The sequence below is a fragment of the Dryobates pubescens genome, chromosome 25 (genome assembly GCF_014839835.1).
Source record: "Dryobates pubescens isolate bDryPub1 chromosome 25, bDryPub1.pri, whole genome shotgun sequence".
NCBI lineage: Eukaryota > Metazoa > Chordata > Aves > Piciformes > Picidae > Dryobates > Dryobates pubescens.
Window position 1 is genome coordinate 5,207,606 of NC_071636.1, and position 21,875 is coordinate 5,229,480.

The 21,875-nt window shown below is 58.6% G+C and overlaps 1 protein-coding gene across 1 annotated transcript in view; it reads right to left on the reverse strand.

Moving 5' to 3' along the window:
• Nucleotides 1-247: 247 nt before the first annotated feature.
• MYO18B (myosin XVIIIB) overlaps nt 248-21,875 on the reverse strand; it is an 83,365-nt gene continuing 61,737 nt past the window's right edge. The window contains exons 38-42 of the mRNA XM_054173281.1: nt 19,919-20,104; nt 11,629-11,762; nt 10,411-10,452; nt 9,345-9,488; nt 248-1,529 (exon numbers count right to left, since the gene is read on the reverse strand). Coding sequence (XP_054029256.1) covers nt 248-1,529; nt 9,345-9,488; nt 10,411-10,452; nt 11,629-11,762; nt 19,919-20,104 — 1,788 coding nt within the window. The remainder of the gene's footprint in view (nt 1,530-9,344; nt 9,489-10,410; nt 10,453-11,628; nt 11,763-19,918; nt 20,105-21,875) is intronic.

Genomic DNA, 21,875 nt, shown 5'->3' on the forward strand with positions numbered 1-21,875 from the left:
GGAGGCATCACTGCTACCATCAGGGCTGCTGCAGGGCAGAGGCAGAGCTGGGCAGCGAGGGGGAAGGCAGCCCGGTGCATCCTCCCCCAGGCTGCCCTGCTGTGCTGCTGGGGGGGGCCTGGGGACACCCACTGGCCCAGGTCCCCACGTCCCCATGACGTGGGTGCCAGCACCGTGTGGGCTGGAGGGACAGGGGCGAGCCACCAGCGCTGTGAGCTGGCACCAGCCGCTGGCACACATGATTACCTTAGTCTTGTCCCAGATACTTCTTCATGATGCTGGCGACATCGTCCTCCTTGCCTTCTGCCTCTGCCCGGCGGCTGGCGCTGCTGGCCTGGCTGCTGCCTTTGCCACTGCTCCCCTCCCCGTCCCCTCGCTGCGGCTGCGGCCGCCGCTTGATGCTGTCGGTGCTCCGGGAGGAGACGACGGATCCAGAGGAAGAGGAGGAATCAGAGACGTCCCCGGGGTCCTCCCGGGTGGTCGGGCAGCGCTTGGGCGCGCCCTTCATCTCGGAGGACACCGAGCTGCCCTCTATGGCCTCATCCTGGAAGCGGACGGTGAGGGGCCGGTGGCCGTCCCGTCGGTCCCGGCCGGGCTTGGCCAGGCTGCTGGTGGAGCGGCACTTGCGGATGGCCGGCAGGAAGTCGTCGAAATCGACGTTGGTTCTCCTCTCGTAGTTGAGGGTGGGTATGCGCCAGCTGAAGGGGTCGCTCCCCTTCCCCTCGCCCAGCAGCTCCTCGCTGGATGGGGAGCTCGGGAGACCCCCAGCACCCTTTCCCACCTCCACGTCTTCCACCGACGGCTCCAGGTAGCTTCTCCAGGAGCTGAGCCGGGGCGCACCCAGCGCTGGAGAGCTCGGCCTGCGGCCGGAGCCGTCGAGGCTCTGCAGGAGGGAGTCGTAGGAGCCGAATTTGGCCGCTCTGCCCAGCGCCGGGGAGCGCAGGGGTTCGGCTGGCTCGGGAGCCACGCTCCGCAGGCTGGAGGAGCGCACCAGGCCGGGCTCTGCTCCTCCGCCGTCCTTCAGCTGACTCCCATCCGCCTTGCCCAGGGAATCCTCGGCTGCCGGCACGGCCCTGGCACGCCGCAGGGCTGCGGCGCCGGTGGTGCGGTAAATGGGCAGGGCAGAGCCGTCGCCCAGCGAGGGGGAGCCTGGCTCCGCTCCCCGCTGCCGCCGCAGCTCCTCCACGTACTCCGAGAGGGCAGCCGAGGAGCTGGGCACTGTCCCTGCTGCTGGGGAGGGACGTCTTCTCCTCGGCACCGGCGGCGGCACCGGGCTGGGGAACCTCCCATCCGAGGCGGGGGACGCCCCTCGCCGCAGCACCGATGGGGACATCTCTCCCATCCTATCCGCAGGCTTCCTGGGGCCCTCCAGCTCCTCTTCATCTGCCGCAGGCTTTCCGTACTCCCTTCTCCTAGCACCGAGGGAGGGACTCCCCACCCTGCCCAGACCTGCAGCCTCACTGGGCCTGGCAGTGCCACGGGCAGCAGGCAGCCGGCTGGGGGATGGCTCCTTCGTGTCTCTGCTCACCCTAAACGAGAGATGGAGAAGCAGTTGGAGCTGTGTGGATTCCAGTGGCCAGAATCACAGAGTTCCAGGTTGGAAGGGAACCTTTGAGATCATCTACTTCCAACCCCCCCTGCCATGGGCAGGGACACCTTCCACTAGCCCAGGCTGCTGCATCCAACCTGGTCTTGAACACCTCCAAGGAGGGGGCATCCACAACCTCCCTGGGCAGCCTGTTCCAGTGTCTCCCCACCCTCACTGGAAAGAGTTTCTTCCCTCATCTCCAGTCTCAGCCTCCCCTCTCCCAGCCCAAAGCCATTTCCCCCTCCTCCTATTACCAGGAGCCCCTGTGAAAAGACCCTCCCCAGTGTCACCCAGCAAGGACAAGGCTGAGCAGGAGAAGCATTGGAATGACTGTCTCAGAAGTGACTCCTGCTGCTGCCTCCAGCAGCTGGGCAAAGCCCAAAGCTTTTTACCTTAAAAGACTGCTGGGTGCCAACCTGACCAACTTCACAGCACAGGGAGGGGGATGTGGCCAGCTTCAGCTCTGCCCAACCCAAACAGATGCTTCCAAATGTCCCTTTTTTCTCCTCCTTCCCTGGCAGATTACAGCAATTAAGTTGGATTTATTTGATTCCTGTCATAGCTGAAGGTTGGTCACTGAAATGTGATGAAGCCAACTCCCAGAGCACCTCTGAGTGCATTCTTACTGGTGTGTTCCACCCAGCCTGCTGCTGGGGAGGAGAGCAAGAGGGAGCTTGCAAGAGTCAAGTTGTGCCTGGCCAGGGGCTGCACGTTGAGGAGGGACTGGCAGAAGAGGTGTGATGGGGATGGGAGCTCACCCCCCAAGCACAGGCTGATGCAGGAACCTTGTGGGCTCTACCTCCTCTCCCCAAAGAGGAGCCACAGTGGTGGTCAGCACTGTAGGACACTGTCCTGGCAGGCTGATGGACAGTGGTCATCAGCACTGTAGGACACTGTCCTGGCAGGCTGATGGACAGGGTTGGGTTGGTCAGAATCATGGGACTGGTTGGGTTGAAAGAGACCTTTCAGCTCATCCAGGCCAACCCTTAACCCAGCACTGCCAGGGGCACCACCAAACCAGGGCCCTCAGCACCACAGCTCTGAAACTCCTCCAGGGATGGGGACTCCACCACTGCCCTGGGCAGCCTGGGCCAGGCTTTGACAGCCCTCAAAGGGGAGAAATTGCTCCTCATGTCCAACCTGAACTTCCTCTGGTGCAGGCTGAAGCCATTTCCTCCTGCCCTGTTGCTTGTTTCTTGGGAGAAGAGTCCAACCCCCACTGGTCTCCAGCCTTGCAAGGAGCTGAAGAGCAGCCTGGGGGTGGCAGCCAGGGCTGGCAGGAGGCACCTGGCCCCTGGGGAGCAGGAGGGCTCCTGGAAGGCTTGCAGCCAGCCTGCCTGCCTCTGAGATAAGAGAATATCATCACATCACAGATGGGTTGGAAGAGACTTTTAAGATCATTGAGTCCAACCCTTAACCCAGCACTGCTGGGGCACCACCAAACCAGGGCCCTCAGCACCACAGCTCTGAAACCCCTCTGGGCATGGGGACTCCACCACTGCCCTGGGCAGCCTGGGCCAGGCCTTGACAACCCTCAAGGGGGAGAAATTGTTCCTCATGTCCAACCTAAACCCCAGGTGTTGGGTTTAAGGGTGGTGGGGAGCACCCAGGTGCAGTCAAGAAGTCTCTTCTAATCTCCAACCTAAACCTCCCCCCACTGAGGGAACTTGAGGCCATCTCCTCTTGTCCTATTGCCTGTTCCTTGGGAGAAGAGACCCAACCAACCCTCCCCCTCACTCCAGCCTCCTTGCAGGGAGCTGCAGAAAGCCAGAAGATAAAGCAGCAGAACCTAAATATAGACACAGCTCTGGGAGGCCAGCAGGGCTGCGAGGTGTGGGAGCAGTGGTCAAGTTCCACAGCGCTGGTAATGAAGTGCCCTGCCCTGGGGGGGGGGGGGGAGAGAGAGATGCTGGGTTGCCATGGGAACAGGGTGATTGCAGATAATCCAAGCACCAGGCAGGACCTGTTGGGAGCAGGCTCTGCTGACCCCTGGCATCATTTACACACCCGAGATGGGCTGCAGGCAAACCCCAGGGCTGGGGAATGAAAGGTAATTGTGGAAGTGATGGGGAATGGAGTGGCTTCAGGTCCCCCAGTGCACACCAGCCCCTTGCCACCGTGCCATGGGCTCATTAAACCAGCCCCAGACCATTTCATTGTTCAGCACCAAATGAACTGAGCAGAGATTTCAGCTCCCTGAGGCTGTGGAGTTCCCTTAGAATCACAGAATCAATAAGGTTGGAAAGACCTCAGAGATCATCCAGTGCAACCTGGCACCCAACACCTCATGGCTAACTGAACCATGGCACCAAGAGCCACATCCAATCCCCTCTTGAACACCTCCTTAGAATCACAGAATCAATAAGGTTGGAAAAGACCTCAGAGATCATCCAGTGCAACCTGGTACCCAACACCTCATGGCTAACTGAACCATGGCACCAAGAGCCACATCCAATCCCCTCTTGAACACCTGCAGGGATGGGGACTCCACCACCTCCCTGGGCAGCACATCCCAATGGCCAATCTCTCTTGTTGGGAAGAACTTTCTCCTCACCTCCAGCCTGAACCTCCCCTGGCACAGCTTGAGACTGTGTCCTCTTGTTCTGCTGCTGCTTGCCTGGGAGAAGAGACCAATTCCCCACCTGGCTACAACCTCCCTTCAGGGAGTTGCAGACAGCAAGAAGGTCTCCCCTGAGCCTCCTCTTCTCCAGGCTGAGCAACCCCAGCTCCCTCAGCCTCTCCTCCCAGGGCTGTGCTCCAGACCCCTCCCCAGCTTTGTTGCCCTTCTCTGGACACCTTCCAGCACCTCAACACCTTGCCTAAACTGAGGAGCCCAGAACTGGGCACAGGACTCCAGGTGTGGCCTGAGCAGTGCTGAGCACAGGGCAGGATGAGCTCCCTGCTCCTGCTGGCCACACTGTTCCTGATCCTTTCCTTCACTGCAAAGGGGAAGTTCTTTGCAATGAGGGAGCACTGGAAGAGGCTGCTCAGAGAGGTGGGGGAGGCTCCATCTCTGGACCCAAGCAAGGTCAAACTTGACAGGGCCCTGAGCAACCTGATCTAGTTGCAGATGTCCCTGCTGAGCACAAGGAGCTTGGACAAGATGACCTTTGAGGACCCCTTCCAGCCTGATACATCCTGTGATTCTTTGGAGGCTTAAGCTGCCACCAGCTGTGAATTGGCTTGAGCTAAGGAAAATCCCCTGTGAGCCCTGCTCCTGCCTCCAGCATCCCTGACAGACCTGGGGCTGCTCAGCCTGGAGGAAAGGAGGTTGAGGAGAGACCTTCTGGCTCTCTGCCATTCCCTGAGAGGAGGCTGGAGCCAGGTGGGGGTTGGGCTCTTCTCCCCGGCGTCAGGTGATGGGAGAAGCAGAAACGGCTTCAAGTTGCCTCAGGGGACATTTAGGTCGGACATGAGGAACAGTTTCTTCCCCTGGAGGGCTGTCAAGGCTGCTCAGGGCAGGAGTGAAGCCCCCACCCCCCGGAGGGCTCTCAGTGCCCTGCAGATGCGCTGCCAAGGGCACTGCCTTAGCGCCCAGCCGCACGTTTGGGCTCGGTGACCTCGCAGGCACCTTCCCCACCCCAACGATTCGACGAGCCAGCCCCTGCTCCGTGCCTCAGCCTCGGGGCAGATGCTTTTCCCCCAGCCCAAGGCAAGAGCAGGGCCTGCTGCAGCACTCAGAAGGCAGCTGGAAGCCAAGGGGAGCTCAGCAATCCGCCATTCACGGCGGCAGCAAATGACACACAACAGTAATTAGGGAAGATTACACAGCAATTAACATGATTACAATTATGCTAGTTGAAATAATTTCCAGAGTGGAACCCACACATGCCTTGCAACACAGCACCCAGGGCTGCAAGTGGGGCCTGGGTGCTTTTTTTCCTGGCAGCCAAGGCGCCGCCGCTTCGGGGAGTGGAAAAAGGGCTCTGGCCTCGGCTCTGAGCAGAAGAGGGTTTCCTTGTCAGCTCCAGAGGAGCTCCCAGTCCCCCCCTCCCCCCTCCATGCAATGAGCTGCCTTTGACACCACCATGGTTAAAAATAAACGTGCTGGATCCCCACCAGCCCTGGGACACAGAGCGGGGAAGGAGGAGGATGACGGAGCCCCGGCGTGGTGAGGGATGGAAGAGACCTCTGGGGCTCAGCTCAATCGAAGCAGCAGGTAGGGGGAACCCAGAAGAGCAGCCAGGGGGGTTGGCAGCACTGGGGAGTGGTCCTGGGACATGGGCAAGGGTGAGGCTGGAGGGTCTTCCATGGCTCCAGCAGAAGCATCTCCAGCTGCTGCACTCTGCCCTGCCTGCTTTGTGGCACAGGCTGGAGGAACCAAAGCTCTCCAGGCAGCCTGGTCCCTGTGCCTCTGCTGCTGCCATTGTCTCCCTCAGCAGGTAGGAGAACCCTGCTGCTGCCTGTAGTGCCCCAGAGCTGGAGCTGCAGGGACAGAGCCAGTGTGACCCTGGGCACCCCATTGTACCCCTGGGCTCCCCCAGGGCTGGAGCTACCCCTGCCCACCCACCACGAGCCCACACTTCAGCTGCAGCACAACAAATCCTTTGGAGTCTCAGCTGCCCTTCAAAGCCACAGATCAGCTTCATGTTCACTGAATCCCAGCAGGATGGGGTTGGAAAGGACCTCTGGGGATCATCCACTCCAAGCCCCCTGCTCAAGCAGTGGCAGCCACAGCAGCTTGCCAGGGGAGGTTGGAATCTCTGCAGAGAAGGAGACTCCACAACCTCTCTGGGCAGCCTGCCCCAGGGCTCCAGCACCCTCACACCAAAGAAGTTTCTCCCTAAGTTCAGGTGGAACCTCCTGAGCTGCACATTGGCCCTGTTGCTGGGGTGATGCCAGGGCTCTGGGATGGGAGCTGAGCCATAGGCAGGACCCCTGAGATCCCTCTAGCCCACCAGAGCTGTGCCAAGACACCTTGCTGGGATGCCCAGGGCAAAGCAGGGGCTGATCCTGCAGGGATGAAGCCTGGGCTGCCACAGACACCTGCTAGGGAGCTGCCTGGACTCTGCATCTCCTTCAGCCTCCCTGCATGGACCTCTGGAGCCCCAGCACTGGGCCATGTCCTGGGGGATCTGGTGGGTGCTGTCTTCAGACCAGGCTCCTTTGCTGAAGCTGTGAAATCCCTCAGGGGCTCTGAGCAACCTGCTCTAGCTGAGGATGTCCCTGCTGACTGCAGGACCTTCAAACCTCCTCCCAGTTCCAAGCCAACAGATATGATTTGGTGGTGCCAGCTCTGCTCTGTGCTGTATTTATCCAGGCTTGGCCCTGCTGCCCAAGACTTTGTGCAGACATTTAAACAGGGGGAGCCTCCAAGAAAAGGTGACCCAAGCCTCCTGCAGCCTGCCACAGAGCAGCCCTCCCCTGCTCTCCTCTGGCTGCTGGCAGCTGTTTGTTCAGCAAACATCCCACATGTGGTGCAGAGCAGATTCATTTTTCATTGCTGGCTGCTTGTGCAAGACAAAGGAATCTTAATAAGGATGAGCTGCCTCTGCTGATCTCCTTTTTATTGCCTTGCCACCCTCCTGGCCTCTTGCTTTGCATTTCTCATCACCTCCCCTCCACCTATTTCCATCCTGAATTAGCTGAAGCCAAACAGAGCCAAAGCCATCAGGATTTGCAGGTCACCTTTCTCTGTGACCCCCTCCCCCCATTCCCCACCAGCCAGGCTGGGGGAATCATCTCACCAGCTCCAGGTCTTGGTCCAAATTGCCTCTGCCTGGGAGCAACTGTAGAAGGCTGGGGTTGGCTCTGCACTGGGGTTGGCTCTGCCCTGGGGTTAGATCTGCACTGGGGATGGCTCTGCCTTGGGGTTAGATCTGCCCTGGGGATGGCTCTGCCCTGGGGTTAGATCTGCCCTGGGGTTAGATCTGCACTGGGGATGGCTCTGCACTGGAGTTGGCTCTGCACTGCCCTTGGATAAGCAGCCAGCTGAGGTGGCACCAAGTCCCTGAGTCACACAATTCAGTGCTGGGAAGGGACCTTCAAAGGTCACCTGGTCCCAGCTCCCCTGCAGCCAGCAGGGACAGCAACAAGTAGAGCAGGATGCTCAGAGCCCCAGCAAGCCTGACCCTGGATGTCTGGAGGGATGCAGCCTCAGCCATGCTCCTGAGCAACCTGTCCCAGTGTTCCACCACCCCACCAGACTTGGGGGTGCTGGTGGGGAAGAAGCTCAGCAGGAGCCAGCAGTGAGCACTTGCAGCCCAGAAAGCCAATCCCAGCCTGGGCTGCAGCAAGAGGAGCACAGGCAGCAGGGCCAGGGAGCTGATTCCCCTCCTCTGCTCCATCTGGTGAGACCCCACCTGGAGCACTGCAGCCAGTGCTGGAGTCTCTGTTACAGGAAGGCTCTGGAGGTGCTGGAAGGTGTCCAGAGAAGGGCCACGAGGATGAGCAGAGGGCTGGAGCTGCTCTGCTATGAGGACAGGCTGAGGGAGTTGGGGCTGTGCAGTCTGGAGAAGAGAAGGCTCTGAGGAGACCTAATTGTGGCCTTCCAGGATCTGCAGAGGGCTACAGGAAAGCTGGGGAGGGACTTCTGAGGGTGTCAGGGAGGGATAGGACTGGGGGGGATGGAGCAAAACTAGAAATGGGTAGATTGAGATTGGATGTGAGGAAGAAGTTGTTCCCCATGAGGGTGGTGAGAGCCTGGCACAGGTTGCCCAGGGAGGTGGTGGAAGCCTCATCCCTGGAGGTGTTTGCAGCCAGGCTGGAGGTGGCTGTGAGCAACCTGCTGTAGTGTGAGGTGTCCCTGCCCACGGCAGGGGGTTTGGAACTGGCTGATCCTTGAGGTCCCTTCCAGCCCTGACAATTCACTGACTGGCTACCCAGGCACCCACTGGGCTTTGGGCAACCCTGCCAGCAAGCCCCCCAGGGTGGCACTGGGAGCCAAGAAGGAGCAGTCTGGCCATGCAGGTGCTTTGGGCCACTCTCCCAAGTCCCTCAGAGCCCATGAGCATCCAGAACCAAGGTACTTCAGATGTGCAACAGGCAGTGAGCAGATAGAACACAAATCCTCCCCCAGGCTGCAGAACCTCTTGAAGTTATCTCTGGGGAGCACACCAAGGGATCTTACACTGCATGGCTTTGATGGAGGGGCTTTCACCTGGGGTCTCACTGCTCCTGCCATGGCAGTGACTGCCTGCCTTGGGTTGGTATGTTGACCTTGAGCCCCTTAAACTCCTTCCTTCACCTCCTGCAAGGAGCTGAACCAAAGCACCCAGCATCCTTGAGCCAGCACCTCCAGCACCCCACAATGAGCTGTGAGCTGTGTCCCTGAGCAGCTGCAGCCACTGCAGCCATGCCACCATGGTGCTCCCCACTGTGCCAGGGGATCCAGCACCCATACAGGGAGGGACTTCATTTTGTCCAGGGGAAAAGACAAGCCAAGGAGAAGGCCATGGGAGCCTCTGAGGATGTGGTTTGGGATGCTCAGCTCTGCTGAAGGAGTTATGGGCTGCACCCTCCTCATGTTCTACCCTCTGTGTGTCTGCAGGTTGCTGGAGATGGCAACAGGCACCTGCAGGTTCCCTGGAGGAAGCTCTGGTGGGGTCCTGTGCCAGGGAGCAGACAGACATCTGGCACTGCTGGAGGTGGCTGTGACCAGGAGGAGCTGCGGGTCCCTTACTTGGTCCCTGCAAGGTCCCTTGCTCAGTCCCTGGGGGTCCCTTGCTCAGTCCCTGGGGGTCCCTTACCTCAGTCCCTGGGGATCCCTTGCCCAGCCCCTGGGGGTCCCTTACCTCAGTCCCTGGGGGTCCCTTACCTCGGTCCCTGGGTGCTGTGGCTGCCAATGGACTGTGCTGAGACGCTCCCAGCCACGCTGGTACCCATGGATGATCCTGGCCAGGACCTGATGCTCTCTGCAGGCTCCAGGCTGAGCACAGAGCCCACGCTGGAGCAGGCATCCCTGGGGAGGCAGGAGAGAACCCATTAGCTCCAGAAGAGCAGCCACGGGGGTTGGCAGCACTGGGGAGTGGTCCTGGGACATGGGCAAGGGTGAGGCTGGAGGGTCTTCCATGGCTCCAGCAGAAGCATCTCCAGCTGCTGCACTCTGCCCTGCCTGCTTTGTGGCACAGGCTGGAGGAACCAAAGCTCCCCAGGCAGCCTGGTCCCTGTGCCTCTGCTGCTGCCATTGTCTCCCTCAGCAGGTGGGAGAACCCTGCTGCTGCCTGTAGTGCCCCAGAGCTGGAGCTGCAGGGACAGAGCCAGTGTGACCCTGGGCACCCCACTGTACCCCTGGGCTCCCCCAGGGCTGGAACTACCCCTGCCCACCCACCACGAGCCCACACTTCAGCTGCAGCACAACAAATCCTTTGGAGTCTCAGTTGCTCTTCAAAGCCACAGATCAGCTTCATGTTCACTGAATCCCAGCATGGTGGGGGATGGAGAGGACCTCTGGACATCACCCACTCCAAGCCCCCTGCTCAAGCAGGGGCAGCCACAGCAGCTTGCCCAGGATCACAATGGCCAGGGGAGGCTGGAATCTCTCCAGAGAAGGAGACTCCACAACCTCTCTGGGCAGCCTGCCCCAGGGCTTCAGCATTCCCCACACCAAAGAAGTGTCTCCTCATCTTCAGGTGGGACCTCCTGGGTTGCAGTTTGTGCCCCCTGCCCCTTGTCCTGCCGTGGGGCACCCCAGGGAAGGACACTCCTTCTCACGGGGCAGCCTGGTGAGAGCATCCTGCCTGCTTTAACAGAGGGAGTCTCCTGGGAACTGGCTGGGCATGGTGGGGCACAGAAAGGCAGCACACCCCAAAGCTCATCTGTGCCCTGCCCATGGGCAGCTGGGGGTCCACAACCCATCTGGCAGCTCCCCAGGGCTCACTCACGTCTCTCTCCTGGAGCTCAGCGACTCCCGCGTGGACCTCACGCTGCAAGGGACAAAGAGAGGGTGAGCAGAGGGGGTGCTGACCACAGCCTCACAGGAGGGGAGGGGATGGAAGGCACCTCCCAAGATCATCGAATCTGACTGACTTAGAAAGAATCATTCAGGTTGGAAAAGACCTCTGAGGTCCTCAAACCCAACCAGCAACTCAAGAGCATCCTGAAGCAGCAAGGAGATGAGCACCTTCCCAGGTGCCACATCCCCTCCAGCAGCCCAAGCTCTGTCTGGGTGCTTCAGAAGCTCCCACTTGCAAATTGGGCTGGTAACATATTGTTACAGAATCATTCAGGTTGGAAAAGGCTTCTGAGGTCCTCAAACCCAACCAGCAACCCAACACCATCCTGAAGCAGCAAGGAGATGAGCACCTTCCCCTCCAGCAGCTTCAGAAGCTCCCACTTGCAAGTTGGGTTGATAACAAAGGGCCACAGACTCATCCAGGTTGGAAAAGACCTCTGAGGTCCTCAAATCTAACCAGCAACCCAAAAGCATCCTGAAGCAGCTAGGAGATGAGCACCTTCCCCTCCAGCAGCCCAAGCTCTGTGTGTGCTTCAGAAGCTCCCACTTGCAAGTTGGGTTGATAACACAGACCCATAGAATCATTCAGGTTGGAAAAGACCTCTGAGGTCCTCAAACCCAACCAGCAACCCAAGAGCATCCTGAAGCAGCTAGGAGATGAGCACCTTCCCCTCCAGCAGCCCAAGCTCTGTGTGTGCTTCAGAAGCTCCCACTTGCAAGTTGGGTTGATAACACAGACCCATAGAATCATTCAGGTTGGAAAAGACCTCTGAGGTCCTCAATCCCAACCATCAGCCCAACACCATCCTGAGGCCAGCTAGGAGATGAGCACCTTCCCAGCTGCCACATCCCCTCCAGCAGCCCAGGCTCTGTCTGTGTGCTTCAGAAGCTCCCAGGTGTAAATCAGAGTGGGTTTATAACACAGACTCTGAGCCATTCAGGTTGAAAAAGGCCTCTCAGATCCTCAAACCCAGCCAGCAACCCAACACCCACCATGACCACCAGCCCGTGCCCCTAAGTCCCACATCCCCCCCTTTTTTGAGCACCTCCAGGGGTACTCGGAGAGAGAGGCAGCGGCTGGGTGGTCTGCAGGGAGAGCAAGTCCCCTTTGCATCCCCTGCCCGCTGCCAGGCGCTTCTCTCCTCACCTCTCGGCGTCGCTGTCGTCGCTGTCGCGCAGCTCCTCCAGGGCCACCTGCAGGTCAGCGATGCGGCGGATGGAGGTGCCCAGGTCTGCCTGCAGGACCTGCCGCACGGCTGCCAGCTCTGCCAGCTGCTGCTCCTGTGGGCACGGCACCGGCTCAGAGCCTGCACCCCAGCGCAGGCTCACAGGATCTTAGGGGCTGGGAAGGAACTCCGGGGATCATCAAGTCCAACCCTCCCCTCGCTGCCAGAGCAGGAGCAGAGAACCTAGCTCAGGTCACACAGGAACACATCCAGGTGGGGCTGGAAAGGCTCCAGAGAAGACTTCCCAAACTCTCTGGGGAGCCTGTTCCAGTGCTCTGGGACCCTCCCAGTGAAGAAGTTCCTCATCACAGAATCAACAACGTTGGGAAAGACCTCAGAGATCATCCAGTCCAACCTGGCACCCAACACCTCCTGACTAACTAAACCATGGCACCAAGTGCCACATTCAATCCCCTCTTGAATGGAATGGAATGGAATAGAAGTAACCAGGCTGGAAAAGACCTCAGAGGTCATCCAGTCCAACCTAGCACCCAACACCTCCTGACTAACTAAACCATGGCACCAAGTGCCACATTCAATCCCCTCTTGAATGGAATGGAATGGAATGGAATGGAATGGAATGGAATGGAATGGAATGGAATGGAATAGAATGGAATGGAATAGAATGGAATGGAATGGAATGGAATAGAATAGAATTAACCAGGCTGGAAAAGACCTCAGAGGTCATCCAGTCCAACCTAGCACCCAGCACCATCTAATCAACTCAACCATGGCACCAAGTGCCTCATTCAGGCTCTTCCTAAACACCTCCAGGGATGGGGACTCCACCACCTCCCTGGGCAGCACATCCCCAGGGCCAATCTCTCTTGCTGGGAAGAACTTTCTCCTCACCTCCAGCCTAAAGCTCCCTTGGCACAGCTTGAGACTGTGTCCTCTTGTTCTGCTGCTGCTTGCCTGGGAGAAGAGCCCAACCCCCTCCTGGCTACAACCTCCCTTCAGGGAGTTGCAGACAGCAATGTTGAGGTGGAACCTCCTGTGCTGGAGTTTTATATCCACTACCCCTTGTCCTATCACAGGGTGCATGTGAGCAGAGCCTGGCCCCTCTCTCTTGACATCCAGCCCTCCCTGAAAGGAGGTTTGAGCCAGGTGGAGTTTGGTCTCTCCTCCCAAGGAACAAGCAATAGGACAAGAGGAAACAGCCTCAAGTTGCACCAGGGGAAGTTTAGGCTGGACATGAGGAACAATTTCTCCCCCCTGAGGGTTGCCAAGGCCTGGCCCAGGCTGCCCAGGGCAGTGGTGGAGTCCCCAAACCCGGAGAGGTTTCAAAGTGGTGGCGATGAGGTGCTGAGGGCTGTGGTTTAGTGGTGCCCTGGCAGTGCTGCCTTGATGGTTGGCCTGGATGATCTGCAAGGTCTCTTCCAACCAAAGCACCTCTCTGAAGAGGCCAGAAGAGCAGAACAGCCCAAGGTGGCTGCAGGGAGCCACCGTCACCCACAGCCGGGCGGCCCCGCCGGAGGCGCCCAGCGCAGCCCTGCCCGGCAGCGCCCGGCTCCTCGCAGCTGGGAAAGCAATCCCTGTGCCACGCTGTGACCCACCGTGGGGCAGAGAGCGGGGAGAGGCAGCAGGAGCTGCAAAATCAGCGTGGCTGAGGCTGGCAGCTGTAAAATCGCCCTGGCGGCGGTGACAAGGTGAGGAACGATGCGCGGCGCCGGCCGCCACAGGGCACGGCTCAGGAGCCGGCAGGGTGTCAGAGCTGATCAGGGGAGCCCTGGGATCAGCGGCAGAGGGGGCCTGGGGTTGGGGGGAGAGCAGCTCAGTTCATCCAAACAGGCAGAGCAGCATCCCAGCTGGGGCTGCACAGCTCCAGCACAGCCCTGGGACGACAGGCTGAGGGAGCTGGGGTTGCTTAGCCTGCAGAAGAGGAGGCTCAGGGGAGACCTTCTTGCTCTCTCCAGCTCCCTGAAGGGAGGTTGGAGCCAGGTGGGGGTTGGGCTCTTCTCCCAGGCAAGCAGCAGCAGAACAAGAGGACACAGTCTCAAGCTGTGCCAGGGGAGGTTCAGGCTGGATGCTAGGAAGAAGTTCCTCCCAGCAAGAGAGCTTGGCCATGGGAATGTGCTGCCCAGGGAGGTGGTGGAGTCCCCATCCCTGGAGGTGTTTAGGAAGAGCCTGGCTGAGGCACTTGGTGCCATGGGTTAGTTGATCAGATGGTGTTGGGTGAGAGGTTGGACTGGATGATCTCTGAGGTCTTTTCCAACCTCATTAATTCTGTATTCTGTAACTCCCTGAAGGGAGGCTGCAGCCAGGTGGGGGTTAGTCCCTTCTCCCAGGCACCCAGCACCAGAACAAGAGGACACAGTCTCAAGCTGTGCCAGGGGAGGTTTACGCTGGAGGTGAGGAAGAAATTCCTCACAGGAAGAGTAATTTGCCCTTGGAATGAGCTGCCCAGGGAGGTGTTGGAGTCACCACCCCTGGAGGTGTTCAGAAAGGGATTGGATGTGGCACTTGGTGCCATGGATCAGTCAGTCATGAGCTGTTGGGTGACAGGCTGGACTTGATGGTCACAGTTCTGCTGCACACCACTGAGAAACTGAATGCTGCCAAGGTGGTCCTGGAAAGCCAGCACTCCACAGCCCCTTTCCTCCCTTCCCAGCATGAGGAAAGGACTCAGACCAGTGTGGAAATTCTCCAGCTCACTCCATTGAGGAAATTCTTCAAGCCATAGAACCCTAGGAATACAGAAGCCCAGCAGGGAGGGGCTGGAAGGGGCCTCTGGAGATCAGCCAGCCCACCCACAGCAGCTTGCCCAGCATCACAGTGGCCAGGTGGGTTTGGAAGCTCAGCAGAGCAGGAGACTCCACAACCTCTCTGGGCAGCCTGCCCCAGGGCTCCAGCAGCCTCAAACTGAAGGAGTTTCTCCTCCAGGTGAAGTGAAACCTCATGAGTTCCAGTTTGTGTCCCTTACCCCTTGGCTGAGAAGACCCCAGCCCCATCCTCACACCCATGGTGGGTGAGACCCCACTACCACCACCCTCTGGAGCAACACTTGGGGCTTCCCCCTGGGCTTGACCTTCCCCATCAGGTAGAGAAAGGTGCCCCAGCCCCTGGCAGCCTGCACACCACTGTAGCCAGCAGCAGGTAGCTGGTCAGAGCCCACCTGGAGCTGGGAGGGGGGAGAGGAGACACTCAGCTGGCAGCTCCCTCTCCCTCACCCCCTCATCCTTCCATCCCTCCACGTCCCCAGCTTTGTTTTTGTTGCCTCTCTGGAAGAAAAGGATTTCTCAAAGCTCCTTTGCTTCAGAGCTTCTCTTTTCATCTCCCTTTGTCTGGGAAGCATTTGAAGCTCAGTTATAAAGAGCTGAGCCAAAGCAGCAGTGAAATAATTAATGGGACTCTAAAGGAGGCTGAGGCAGGAGCCACCCAGCACCACGTCCTCAGCACCACGACCTCAGCACCAGCTCCTGCTGCTGTTGGGGCTTCTGCTGTCACAACACAACCTCTGCAAGCTCCCTTCCACCCCAAGTGAAGTGTGAGCTAATTAGCCCAGGTTGGCTTGCTGCTGGAATAATTCAGCCTACACCTGCAGAATTAATCAATCATTATTCCCTTTAATTAAGTAATTAAGGTGCAGGTTTGCAGAGAGTCTGAAGTGACAGGATTTGTTGTAGTTGAAGGCTGGAGTGAGAAGGAGCCAGCAGAAGTGAGGTGTTCCTGGTAATTGGGGTGAGGAGCTACAAGTGCTGAAGAGCTCCTGGAGGATTTGCTTCATTAGTGGCAAAGCAGAAATCAAAGGATTGCTGTACAGCCTCCAGCACCCAGCCTCACCTCTGAGCACTGCAGGAGCCTCCACAGCTGCCCCTCCAGCACCCAGCCTCACCTCTGAGCACTGCAGGAGCCTCCACAGCTGCCCCTCCAGCACCCAGCCTCACCTCTGAGCACTGCTGGAGCCTCCACAGCTGCCCCTCCAGCACCCAGCCTCACCTCTGAGCACTGCAGGAGCCTCCACAGCTGCCCCTCCAGCACCCAGCCTCACCTCTGAGCACTGCAGGAGCCTCCACAGCTGCCCCTCCAGCACCCAGCCTCACCTCTGAGCACTGCAGGAGCCTCCACAGCTGCCCCTCCAGCACCCAGCCTCACCTCTGAGCACTGCTGGAGCCTCCACAGCTGCCCCTCCAGCACCCAGCCTCACCTCTGAGCACTGCTGGAGCCTCCACAGCTGCCCCTCCAGCACCCAGCCTCACCTCTGAGCACTGCAGGAGCCTCCACAGCTGCCCCTCCAGCACCCAGCCTCACCTCTGAGCACTGCTGGAGCCTCCACAGCTGCCCCTCCAGCACCCAGCCTCACCTCTGAGCACTGCTGGAGCCTCCACAGCTGCCCCTCCAGCACCCAGCCTCACCTCTGAGCACTGCTGGAGCCTCCACAGCTGCCCCTCCAGCACCCAGCCTCACCTCTGAGCACTGCTGGAGCCTCCACAGCTGCCCCTCCAGCACCCAGCCTCACCTCTGAGCACTGCTGGAGCCTTCACAGCTGCCCCTCCAGCACCCAGCCTCACCTCTCAGTCTGATAACTCCTGAAGTTGAACAAGGGAAGGACCCCCTGCATCAGTACAGGGTGACCTGCTGGAAAGCAGCTCTGCAGAGAGGACCTGGGCCAGCTGGTGGCCAACAAGTTGCCCATGAGCCAGCAGCAACGTGCCCTCCTGGCCAAGAAGGCCAATGGACTCCTGGGCTGCATGCAGAAGAGTGTGGCCAGCAGGTCAAGGGAGGTTCTCCTGTGCCTCTGCTCTGCCCTGATCAGGCTAGACTGAAGTCCTGGAGCTCCCCTGTTCCAGAGGGACTGGGAAGTACTGGAGAGAGTCCAGTGGAGGCTATGAAGATGCTGAGGGGCCTGGAGCATCTCTGTGAGGGGAAAGGCTGAGAGCCCTGGGGCTGCTGAGCCTGGAGAAGAGCAGCCCCAGGGGGGATCTGCTCAGTGCTCAGCAAGAGCTAAAGGACCTGTGGGGGGCAAGAGGCTGGGGCCAGACTCTTGTCAGTGGTGCCCAGTGGGGCAGTGGACACAAACTGGAACCCAGGAGGTTCCATCTGAACAGGAGGAGAAACTTCTTTGGTGTGGAGGTGCTGGAGCCCTGGGGCAAGCTGCCCAGAGAGGTTGTGGAGCCTCCTTCCCTGGAGAGCTTCCAGCCCCCCCTGGGCAAGCTGCTGTGGGTGCCCCTGCTTGAGCAGGGGAGATTGGACTGGGTGATCTCCAGAGGTGTTCTCCCAACCCCCCCATGCTGGGATTCAGGGACTCTGGGCCTGGCTGCCTCTGATTCTACTTGTCCTTACAAAGTCATTAGCTCCTAAAGGAAAGGAGCAGCTCAGGAAGACCCTGGAGCAGGTGGTGCTGGGACCAAGGGGCTGCAAGGACATCAGAAGGTTTAACTGGGCCCCTGCTGGGAGCTGTGGGTTTGCCTGGGTGGGTGCATGGCATTCCTGGCTGGAGGCACAAACAGCTCCTGCTTTGCTTCTCAAGTTCAATGAAAGCAGCCAGAAAAGAAAGGAAGGGTGGGGGGGGGGGGGAGGGAAAAAAAGGGAAATCAAAAGCAAAAAAATCTTTCAAGCTTGCAAATGAAAAAGCAAATCTCAGAGAGAGGAGGCTGTGATGTCTCCAGCAGGCTGGGCTGGCAGGAGAGAAGGGGGCTGAGGAGATCTGCAGCCCCAAGAAGGAGGAAGCAAGAAGGTTATTTACAGCGTGAATCTCACCTTCCCTCACAAGAAACAACAGCAGTGTGTGAAGAAGCTGAAGAGGATCTTCACACCTTCCCCTGGGGGCTCAGCCAAAGGAGGTAATTATTATGCTGAGGGATTTCACAGCTTCAGCAAAGGAGCCTGGTCTGAAGACAGCACCCACCAGACCCCCACACCATGGCCCAGGGGTCCATGCAGGGAGGCTGAAGGAGATCCAGAGTCCAGGCAGCTCCCTAGCAGGTGTCTGTGGCAGCCCAGGCTTCATCCCTGCAGGATCAGCCCCTGCTTTGCCCTGGGCATCCCAGCAAGGTGTCTTGGCACAGCTCTGGTGGGCTAGAGGGATGTCAGGGGTCCTGCCTATGGCTCAGCTCCCATCCCAGAGCTCCCAGAGATAGACTGGGCAGGGTTGGAAAGGGACCTTCAAAGCTCATCCAGTCCCACCCTCAGCAGGGACATCCTCAGCTAGAGCAGGTTGCTCAGAGCCCCAGACAACCTGACCTGGGATGGTTCCAGGCATGGGGCATCTCCCACCTCTCTGGGCAGCCTGGGCCAGGCTCTCACCACCCTCACAGTGAAGGTCTTGTCCCTTATACCTAATCTAAATCTCCACCCCCACCTGGCTACAACCTCTCTTCAGGGAGTTGCAGAGAGCAAGAAGGTCTCCCCTGAGCCTCCTCCTCTCCAGGCTAAGCAACCCCAGCTCCCTCAGCCTCTCCTCCCAGGGCTGTGCTCCAGACCCCTCCCCAGCTTTGTTGCCCTTCTCTGGACACCTTCCAGCACCTCAACATCTTTCCTAACCTGAGGAGCCCAGAACTGGACACAGGACTCCAGGTGTGGGCTGAGCAGTGCTGAGCACAGGACAGAATGAGCTCCCTGCTCCTGCTGCCCACCTCTCACTCTTCTCTTTCCCAGACTAACATGAGCTCAGGTGCATGCATGATTAGCAAAGAGACCAGGTCCTGGTCCTTAAGCTCCTCAGCTGGACTCCAAGTTGGAAATCCATCTCTCAGCACTCCTCATAGGGCTCAGTTTCTGCTGTGGCCTGAGGAGATCGGGTCTGGGTGTCAGCACAGCAGCTGAGCAGTGAGGAGCTCTCAGAGGCTGGGATCCAGGTTTTCTTGGAAGAGGAGCTCCAGGCCCATGGAGGAGATCCAGTGCATGCAACCAGAGCAACAACCAGGGCCAAGTACTTCCCCCTGCCATTGGAAAACCTTCCCTCCCGCGCGGCGGTGGCACCGGGCTTGGAAGGTGGCCAAAGCCTCTTCTGCTCAGAAGATTCAGCAGGCAGAGCCATCTGCCCAGCAGCTCCCAGCCCTGCCTCCCCATGGATTCCCCCTGCTGCCTGGGAGGGATGTCAAATCAGAGAATCACAGAATTGTCAGGGCTGGAAGGGACCTCAGGGATCAGCCAGTCCCAACCCCCCTGCCATGGGCAGGGACACCTCACACCACAGCAGGTTGCTCACAGCCACATCCAGCCTGGCTGCAAACACCTCCAGGGATGAGGCTTCCACCACCTCCCTGGGCAACCTGTGCCAGGCTCTCACCACCCTCCTGGGGAAGAACTTCCTAACATCCAATCTGAATCTCCCTATTTCCAGTTTTGCTCCATTCCCCCAGTCCTATCCCTCCCTGACACCCTCAAAAGTCCCTCCCAAGCTTTCTTGTAGCCCCCTGCAGATACTGGAAGGCCACAATTAGGTCTCCTTGGAGCCTTCTCCTCTCCAGACTGAACAGCCCCAACTCCCTCAGTCTGTCCTCACAGCAGAGCAGCTCCAGCCCTCTGCTCATCCTCATGGCCCTTCTCTGGACACCTTCCAGCACTTCCAGATCCTTCCTGTAACAGAGGCTCCAGCACTGGCTGCAGTACTCCAGGTGGGGTCTTAGCAGATGGAGCAGAGGGGGAGAATCCCCTCCCTGGCCCTGCTGGCTGTGCTGCTCTTGCTGCAGCCCAGGCTGGGATTGGCTCTCTGGGCTGCAAGTGCTCACTGCTGGCTGCTGTTGAGCTTCTCACCCACCAGAATCATAGAATCAATAAGGTTGGAAAAGACCTCAAAGATCATCAAGCCCAACCTGTCACCCAACACCTCCTGACTAACTAAACCATGGCTCCAAGTGCCACATCCAATCCCCCCTTGAACACCTCCAGGGATGGGGACTCCACCACCTCCCTGGGCAGCACATTCCCATGGCCAATCTCTCTTCCTGGGAAGAACTTCTTCCTAACATCCAGCCTGACTCTCCCCTGGCACAGCTTGAGACTGTGTCCAGAAGAGTAGGGGTTGGAAGGGACCTCTGGAGCTAGAATCCAGCCCCACTGCCAGAGCAGGGTCGCCTAGGGCAGGGCACACAGGAACACATCCAGGGGGGTCTTGGAAGTCTCCAGAGACAGAGACTCCACAAGCTCTCTGGGCAGCCTGCTCTGGTTCTGTCACCCTTACAGGATAGGAATGGAGGGGTAAAGGGCAGCAGCAGCAGCAGCAAGCCCCTTCCCCTGGGGCAGCCCCATCCCCTGGCACCCCCTTACCAGCTCCACTCGCCGGCGGCTGGACTCCAGCTCCCTCTGCACCAGCTCATCCATCTCAGCCTTCATCTCCTCCATCCTCCTCTGGTAGTACCTGGTGTTCTCCTTCTCCCGTGCCTCTGACTCAGCTGCTTTCTCCAGCTCCTCGCCCATCTTGATGATGCTGTCCCGCAGCCGCAGCACCAGCACCTGGCAGGCAGGGGGCAAAGGGGAGCGGGGCGGAGGTGATCCGAGAGCTAGAGCAGCATCCCTTCGGCAGCCGCCTCGGGGGCCACCCCAGGAAGCTCTCCACGAGCATCCAGTGATGTGAAGAGCCCTCCCCCCCGTGCCCCAGAGCCAGCCACCGCGATCATCATTGCCAAGCACCTCTCTGAAGCCCGATGAGTGGTGCCAGATGGCTGAGCCCAGCGCCCCCCGGGCCGGCCCTGCACGCAGCTCTGCAGCCACCGCAACCGGCAGCACGGGGCCCAGGGCATCTCCCGAGGCTCCCACGGAGCTGGCTGCTGCTTGGAGGGCACAGGGGCATCTTCTTTGCCCTGGGCTCGTTTGGGCAGAGCAACCTGGGGAAAGGTGCCAGCACAGACACATCCTGGGCTGCCTGTGGAATCATGGAATCACAGAATCACAGGCACAATCAGGTTGGAAAAGACCCTCAGGGTCACCAAGTCCAGCCCAGAGCCCTGCTCTGCAAGGTTCTCCCCTAAACCATAGCCCCAAGCACCACATCCAAACCACCTTTAATCACAGCCAGGCTTGGTGACTCCATCACCTCTCTGGGCAGCACATTCCAGTGCCTGACCACTCTTGCTGGGAAGAAGGTCTCTTCCAACCTGGTCTATTCTATTCTATCCTATCCTATTCCATTCCATTCCATCCTATTCCATTCCATCCTATTCCATTCCATCCTATTCCATTCCATTTCATTCCATTCCATTCCAGTCTATCCTATTCCATTCCATCCTATTCCATTCCATTCTATCCTATCCTATTCCATTCCATTCTATCCTATTCCATTCCATTCTATCCTATTCCATTCCATTCTATTCCATTCCATTCTATCCTATTCCATTCCATTCTATTCCATCCTATCCTATTTCATTCCATTCTATCCTATTCCATTCCATTCTATTCCATTCTATCCTATTCCATTCCATTCTATCCTATCTTATCCTATCCTATCCTATCCTATCCTATCCTATCCTATCCTATCCTATCCTATCCTAATGTCCAGTCTAAACCTGCCCAGCTGTAGCTTGAGGCCAGTCCCTCTTGCTCTGTCACTAATTACCTGTAAGAAGAGACCAGCACCAACCTTCTTACAACATCCTTTCAGCCTAAACCTTCCCCTGGCACAGCTTGAGACTGTGTCCTCTTGTTCTGGTGCTGCTTGCCTGGGAGAAGAGACCAACCCCCACCTGGCTACAACCTCCCTTCAGGGAGTTGGAGAGAGCAAGAAGGTCTCCCCTGAGCCTCCTCTTCTTCAAACTAACCATCCCCAGCTCCTTCAGTCTCTCCTCATCAGATTTATTCTCCAGGCCCTTCCCCAGCTTCCTTGGCCTCCTCTGCCCTGGCTCCAGCACCTCCACATCTCTCTTGTACTGAGGTGCCCCAAACTGGGCACAACACTCGAGGAGCGGGTTGGAGAAGACCCTTAAGGTCATCACATCCAATCATTCTCTCTCCAGTCTGGGGCTGAACCCTGTCCCTCAGCACCACATCTCTGTGTCTTTTAAACACCTCCAGGGATAGGGATCCAAGCTCCTCCCTGAGAAAAGGGTCTTGCAGCAGATGAGGAATGTAGATGTAGTAGATGTAGTAGATATGCTGAGGAATGGGGCCAGGCTGGGTGTCCTGGCTTCTGGGCGATGGCAGAGCAGAGGCATGCCTCTTGGAAAGGTGCTCAGCAGCCAGGATGTGTCCTGATTAATATCCAGAGGCAGGGACAGTCTGTGCCTCGGGG